This window comes from Zingiber officinale, chromosome 7B (assembly GCF_018446385.1).
Source record: "Zingiber officinale cultivar Zhangliang chromosome 7B, Zo_v1.1, whole genome shotgun sequence".
Lineage (NCBI taxonomy): Eukaryota > Viridiplantae > Streptophyta > Magnoliopsida > Zingiberales > Zingiberaceae > Zingiber > Zingiber officinale.
The window spans coordinates 117,382,509-117,390,711 of NC_055999.1; the positions used below are offsets into that span (position 1 = coordinate 117,382,509).

At 33.4% G+C, this 8,203-nt stretch overlaps 1 protein-coding gene across 1 annotated transcript; it reads right to left on the minus strand.

Annotated features, from left to right (window-relative positions):
* Positions 1 to 2,927: 2,927 nt before the first annotated feature.
* On the minus strand, positions 2,928 to 3,963 carry LOC122007125. Its single transcript, XM_042562904.1, has 2 exons — positions 3,257 to 3,963; positions 2,928 to 3,195 (listed from the first exon to the last, which is right to left on the minus strand). The coding sequence occupies exons 1-2, from the start codon at positions 3,657 to 3,659 to the stop codon at positions 3,173 to 3,175; spliced, it is 426 nt and encodes a 141-aa protein (XP_042418838.1). The 5' UTR covers positions 3,660 to 3,963; the 3' UTR covers positions 2,928 to 3,172.
* Between the last annotated feature and the right edge of the window lie 4,240 nt (positions 3,964 to 8,203).

Below are 8,203 nucleotides of genomic sequence, written 5' to 3' on the forward strand. Positions count from 1 at the left end.
TTTTTTTAAATTAAAAATTTCAAAAAAATTTTTAAATTTTAAAATATTTTAAAAAGTTTAAAATTTAAAAAATTTAAAAAGTAAAAAATAAAATTAATAAATTAAAATTAAAATTAAAAAAATGTAAAAAAATTATAAATATAAATAATATAAAAAATATAAAAACATTAAAAAAACATAAAAAAAGTAAAAAAAATATACAAGAAAAAGAAAAGTAAAAAAAACATAAAATAATAATAATAATAATATGTATAGTTGATTTTGTAACTAAGGGTAATACAGTAAAATATTAAACTAAGATATTTCATTAAAACTTTCAAATAAACAAGTTTTTGTTGCATTACCTAGGTTGAACCAAACAACATTTGGTTATATTTGCATTACCTGGTAATCACATAACCAAGGTTATACATGATAACTTGAATCAAACACACCCTAAAAGTAATGATAGGTAAATAAAGCTTTAGGATATTTTAATAATTTTAAAAGCTAAGTTTGTGAAAATCTTTTAAAAGGTTAACTTATCTATTAATTCTTTTTTCACCTTTTTTTTTTTTTTTTTGTTATCTCTTCCTCTTACTACTTCTTTTGCTTTTTCTTTTTCTTTTCCTTGAGAATTTTTTCCACGGCATAAGTTCTCTATAAGTTTCACTAAGTTTCTTATTTTAACCACAATCTCTATCTATTATTAAGTCAAGATAAGATTGTTTCTTATCTTTGTACTCTTAAAAAGTTGTAATTAAAACCTAGTCATCAATAAATGTTAAAATGTCTTAATTTAAGCACCACCTTTAAACTTAATTTGCGTCCTCCAGTGCCTTAATTTCTCCTTACATGTATAATTACTTATGGATTCATTTATTTATAACTAAATAATGATAATTTTTTATTTAAAAAAACGCTATGTCTGTACCATAAATAAGCTAGTTTAAATGCTTATCAGAAACACAAATGTTAATTTCTCTGTCTCTAAGCACTGAAACATGTTTGTTTAATTTCTTAAGAAAACAATTATATATATTTCTGTTTGATAGATTTGTTTAAACTTGATTATAAATAAAATAGAAATTTGATCTTGATAGAAAAAAAGAAGAAAAAAATATACTTGTGGTAAAAGAGGTTGCATTCTTGACCTAGTAGGCGCTCTAAGTTAATTGGAGTAGTTAGCAAGATGCATGTGTCACTTGCATTATTCGCCATTGTCTTGGTATGCTCGTCAGTGTTGTTGGCGTTCCATAACCGGCAGCTAGGACAGAGTACGTATCACAATTTTCATCATCACCCAAATTTCCACACAACAAGATAACTGACCACTACTTGCTGATTGATGCAGAGATAAAAGTAAATTGGAAAAATAATTTAAGTCTTTTTATTAGGATATTTTTGATAATCTTTATTTTTATGATATTTAAGTTATATATATATATATATTTCTGTTTGATAGATTTGTTTAAACTTGATAAAATAGAAATTTGATCTTGATAGAAAAGAAGAAGAAGAAAATACTTGTGGTAAAGGAGGTTGCATTCTCTTGAGCTAGCAGACGCTCTAAGTTAATTGGAGTAATTAGCAAGATGCATGCATGCGTTCTTTCTACCACCTCAACTGCATTATTCGCCTTTGACTTCTTGGTCTGCTGGTCAATGTCGTTGGTGTGTCATAACCGGCAGGACAGAGCATCACAATTTCCATCATCACCCAAATTTCCACACAACGAGATGATTGACCACTACTTGCTGATGGATGAAGAATTAATGACAATTTTTAGAGAGAGAGACAACTGAATTATTGGAATAATGGCCGATCGAGGGAAATAGACTCTTCACTAGACACAGACGCAGTCTTCAACATAACTAGCCATTGCATTGCATTGCCATTGCCGTGAGCTACACACCTCAGCTGCATTATTCGTCATTGACTTGGTCTGCTCGTCAAAGTTGTTGGCGTCTCGTGATCAGCAGGATAAGGCATCGATCGCAATTTCCATGACTCTAATTTCCACAGAAGAAGACGACAAATCGATTGACCAGTTCTTGAGTCATAATTAGGAGGAGGAAGAATAACTGATATGGTTCATGTAAGTCATTATGTATGGAAGAATTGTGATCTTCCGGTCTTGAGACGACTCTAAATATTTATTATCCAAGAGCTCTAGTTTTCTAATTAAGTGCCGATGTCGAATGAAGGCATATATCGTATGGTAGAATTATATTTCAATATCAGATAGTGAGTGATTTAATGAGGATGTAAAGTGTAGAAGAATTTGAAGTCGTATATGGACTCAGAAGAGTGAAAGACGAGCACTCTTAGTCGTCGGTTTCTCCTCCACCACTCCATCTCTTCCTCCTTCACCGTGCCCCTCTCGATCGGTCAATCATTATATTGTTGCCACTCACATCTCCCTTCCTTGTCATACATATTTTCCTTCATCCTTGGCGGCCTCCACCAGCCATTCCCTTCCCTTCCCTTCTTGTTGGAGGAAATTTGACTAAATCAATCCAACAAGTCTTGTTTCAATTAATTAGCTTGTCCATAAATTGACAACTTGAATTGATGAGCCATTGATACGGTATTGCAGGTCACAACGTACTAATTGCTACACCCTTTTGGATATGGCCTGGTAGACATTGATATGGTGGCGTGGGTCCCCTTCATGCTCTTTGTCATATCATTTTACAAGTTCCTTATTAGAAACAGAAATGTTTCAGATAAAAACAAAGAATTAGCTAGTCTTTCGATTAGAAGCATATTTCTCTTGTAGTCATTAATAGATCAGTTTAATTTCCCCAACTAATTTATTGTAAACTTATTTAAACTCGATACAGTAGAAAACTAATCTTTTTCGATCGTCTTTATAGAAAACAAAACTATTCTATTCTACTTAATTAGCTAGCATTTACAAAAATAGAGTAATAAAAAATTATATTGCGGTATATTTAATTAATTAATTTGTCACTCTTTCGGCCGTCTCATGAGCGGCAGGAAATAAAAGCATCTATCGCAATTTCCACACAAGAAAACGATCGATCAATGGACCAGTTGCTATAATAGATCGATGAATATTATATTGCCAATTTCCACAGAAGTAGAGCACGATGACTGATTCTTGCAATAATGATTAATGGCGGAGGGAAATAGACTCTTCATTTCATTCTTCAATATATATAAATAGTCATTGCCATTGCCATTGGTTTCCTGCAAAATTAATAAGAATATAATCCACCAATTAAATTAAATTAAAGAGTATGGCAAGGACCTGGAGAAGCAGACTCCGTTTCCGTGAGCCATGGCCACTGCACCACCCCCACTACTACCGCTGCTACTATCAGTTTCCAGCTGATCTTGTCATGCTTTGTTGGCTCATCATGATGGCCTTCCTTCTTGTGGAGGTAGCTGGAGTAGAAGCGAGCGTGAGCAGCGAGGGATGCTTGCCGAGGGAGAAAGATGCTCTCTTGCATTACAAAGCCGCCATCCGAGATCCTTCCGCCCGCTTGTCTTCGTGGCAGGAGGCCCAAGGAGACGACTGCTGCGCATGGACTGGCGTAGTCTGCTATAACAAAACAGGCAGAGTACGAGTGGCCGAGCTCAACCTTGGAATTACAAATCCCTACCAAGACGATAATTGGTGGGAGACGGCTTTGAGGGGTGAGCTGCTGCATCCATCATTGTTGTCTTTAACTCATTTGCACACCTTAAATCTAAGTTTCAATGACTTTGAGGGCTCCCAAATTCCTCCTCTCGTTGGTTCTCTTCACAAACTGAGTTATCTTGATCTTTCTTGGTCCAATCTTAGTGGAACCATTCCCCCTCATCTTGGAAACTTAACCAATCTTCGTCATCTTGATCTTTCTGGGCCCAAGCTGTAAGAAGAAGAATAGGGAGAGAGGAGGAATAAGATGAGAATAATAAAATCTATTGTTCATTGATATTTGCCCTAAGGACAATACAATATATAATGTTCAAAAGTACTTGGTCAAATAACTAATTAACAAATAACAGAATTATTCTAAGAATAATTCTGAGAATAATTATAACAGAATTATTAGAATAATCCAAATACTAATATGATTTGATTTGGTAATTTGATCCGGTCAATTTGGATAATTCTGTTATATCTCTTTTACCCCTCGACAAACTCAGCGGGAGATCTCTGACGTTGAGTTTGCTTGCTAACTTGTTGAAACGTTGTCTGGATAGTGGCTTAGTAAAGATGTCAACGATTTGATCTTCAGCAGAAATATAAGAGACGGATAACTGCTGAGTTGCCACACGTTCACGAACAAAATGAAAATCAATTTCCACATGTTTTGTACGAGCATGAAAGATTGGATTTGCTATAAGATATGTTGCTCCAATATTGTCGCACCAAATTTTTGGTGCAATATTTGATGCAAGATGAAGTTCAGAGAGAAGTGATTGAAGCCAAATAATTTCTGACGTTGTATTTGCTATAGCTTTATATTCTGCCTCAGTGCTTGAACGAGATACCGTAGGTTGCTTTTTCGAATTCCATGAAATAAGATTTCGTCCAAGAAATATTGCATATCCACTAGTAGAACGTCTATCTTCAGGAGAACTTGCCCAATCCGCATCACTATATGCATGTAAATCTCGAGATGATTGGCGATATAAAAGAAGACCATGTAGAATAGTGTCTTTGAGATAGCGAAGTATTCTTTTTACATTATCCCAATTTTGTTCGGTTGGAGCATGCATGAATTGGCAAGCACGATTTACCGTAAAAGTAATATCAGGACGTGTGATAGTGACATATTGTAAGGGCCCAACAATACTTTGATAAATTTGTGGATCAGATAGAGCAGGAGAGGATGAAGTTGGAGAGTTGTTTATAACAATTGGCGTAGAGACCGGACGTGCTCCATCCATTTTGGCTTTTTGAAGAAGTCCAGTAATGTATTTGCTCTGAGAGAGAAGATAGCCATCCTCATGTGGAATAAGCTCAATACCAAGAAAAAAACGAGCAATACCCAAATCTCTAGTAGGAAATTCTTGATTGAGAAGACTTAATAAAGTTGTGATATCCTTGTGATCATTGTCGGTTATCAGAATGTCATCCACATAAATAAGAAAAAATATCATATTTTCATCATTATATTTGTGAAATAGAGACGAGTCAGTCTTTGATCCAGAAAATCCTTGAGCTTGTAACCAATTAGATAGTCGATGAAACCATGCACGAGGAGCTTGTCGAAGACCATATAAGGATTTCTTGAGTTGGCAAACATGAGATGGAAATTGTGGATGAATGAAACCAGGTGGTTGCTCCATAAATATAGTTTCCTCAAGATGACCATGAAGAAATGCATTTGAAATATCCAATTGTCGTACAAGCCAATTAGAACTAACAGCTATTGATAATAATAGTCTGACAGATGTAATTTTGATGACTGGGCTGAAAGTGTCATTAAAGTCAATACCTGGCTGTTGACTAAATCCTTTAGCTACAAGTCGAGCTTTGTATCTTTCAAGAGAACCATCAGCTCGATGCTTAAGACGGAATACCCATTTAGAGCCCACAACATTCATTGAGGGAGTGCGCGGAACTAGAGTCCATGTTCCATTACGAAGAAGTGCATCAAATTCTGTAGTCATTGCACTAAATTCTGTAACCAATTTACTTTCTGGATTAATACCGCATGAGATTGGGAAACTAGTCAACTTAGAGCATCTTGACCTCTCTATTAATTTGGAAAATAATATGCTTGTTGGAGAAATTCCAAGCTCTCTTAGCAACTTGATTGAACTCAAGTCCCTGCACTTGAATAATAACAATTTACAAGGGCATCTTCCATCATCACTGCAAAAATGCACTCAGCTATTGGTTGTTGATCTCGGCGATAACAAATTCTCTGGAAATATACCTTCGTGGATTGGGAAAAATTGGCTAAAGTTGCGTATTCTTCGATTGAACTCAAATATGTTCAATGGCAATATTGATCCACAACTTGGGTATTTGAAGGATATACAAATCATTGACTTTGCAAATAACAAATTATCAGGGTCAATACCACGTTCCTTTGGAAATTTCAGCACAATGATTTCAAGTTCATTGGAAACTCTAGATTTATCCTTTAATAATTTATCAGGGGCAATTCCTCAAAGCTTGTCACAACTAAATGCTTTGAACCATTTGAACTTGTCTTATAACAACCTCTCTGGAAGCATTACCTTCGGGAGTCAGCTTCAAACATTAGATGATGCATTCATTTATATTGGTAATCCTTATCTTTGTGGAGACTTAGTAGGCAAAAGTTGTTTTCATGGAAACAATACCAATGCGACAAGCGAGGAGCATGCATTGTTATCACCAATGTTATCAATTTATCTTAGTAGCACACTTGGATATTTGGTTGGATTGTGGAGTGTGTTTATCATTCTACTATTCAAGAAAAGATGGAGGTACTCTTACTTTCAGAAAGTCGATAAAATTTATGATAAAGTTTACGTGGCAATCAAGATAAGATTGAATAGAACAATGGATGAATAGTTTCTTTTAAGAAAAAATAAAGTTTATGATGAATGTAACTTTTCATATTAGAATTGTTAGTTTTTCATTGTAAGCATGGTACTTTTAAGAATCATATTCTTATGATATTTTGCAAATGAAACAATGTTATGATTGTGCTTTTAGTGTAATCTATGACGCAAAGAATGCACTTATTTTTGTTTTCATTTTATGAAAATTATTATATTTCTCTGCGCAATGCGGTAATATGAATTCCTAATACTAGATGAAAATGAGATTATAAATTACTCATCCAAGTGTGGTTAAGATTATGATGGTTTACTTCCACGTTGTGTTAATCTTCTCGTAGTTGATAGATTTATTGATTATTATCATGACAAAATTTTATAAAAAATTATAAAAACTATTATGAACAAATTAATAGAACTCGAGTAAAAAAAATTATTATATAAAAATATAAATGTGAAATATGATTTACCAAATTTTAGAAGTTGAAATGATCAACTAAAAAACTATAAGGGTAAACTAAAACTTTCTTCCTAATAAACTCACGGTATCAAAATATAAAAAAAAAAAAGATGAATTTGTACGGATTTTTAATAACTTGCTTGTTATAAATTTCACTAAAAAAAACCTTAATTTAGGCACGAAAAACTTTCATCCCAAATCTCTAACAAATTTAGCTACAAAATAAGAAATCATCCCTAATTAACAACGAAATTTGCAACGAAAGAGTTTCGTCTCAAATTAGCAATAATATTTTGTCAACAAAATCGGTTCCAATTAGCGACGAAATTTGATATTCGTTTCAAACTCCACGACGAATTCCATATTCGTTGTAAATTTTGTAACGAAAACAATATTCATTGCAAACTCTGAGACAAATTCAGAATTCCCCATAGAAGTTTGCGACATATAAGGAATTGATGCAGCCAATTCTGTGACAAATCCATTGATTTGTCTCTCTTCCCTTACCCTTTTCTCTCCTCTTCGACTAGCAGCCGACCTTGGTTGGCTGCGGGGGAGATTATGCATCCATTTATATTGATAATCCTTATCTTTGTGGAGACTTGATAAACAAGAGTTGCTTTCATAGGAACAACACCAATGTGATAAGCGAGAAGCATGCAATGTTATCGCTAATGTTATCAATCTATCTCAGTAGCACACTTGGATATTTTATTGGATCGTGGAGCGTATTTATCCTTCTACTATTCAAGAAAAATGGAGGTACTCTTATTTTAAGAAGGTCGATGAAATTTATGATAAAGTTTATGTTATAATCAAGAAAAGATTGAATAGAATAGTGATTGCTTAGGTTTGCGATTAATGTAACGATAAGTTGTTTTCATACTAGAATTTGGAATTGTAAGCATGGTACTTTTAGGAATTGTATGTTTGTGATATTTTACAACTAAAATAATATTATGATTGTACTTTTAGGGTAATCTATGAGACAAAGAATGCACTATTTTGTTTCATTTTATGAAAATTATTATAATCGTTTGCACAATACGGTAATGTGAATTCCTAATAGTAGATGAAAATGAGATTGAAAATTATTCATGCCACTGTTGAATCATTTGTAGTAAGTGTGATTAAGATTATCATAATTTTCTTGCACATTGTTTCAATCTTTCATAGTAGTTGATAGATTATTAATTATTATTTCAACTTAACGAACTTTAAATTGATTAATTTTAAAATTAAAATAGA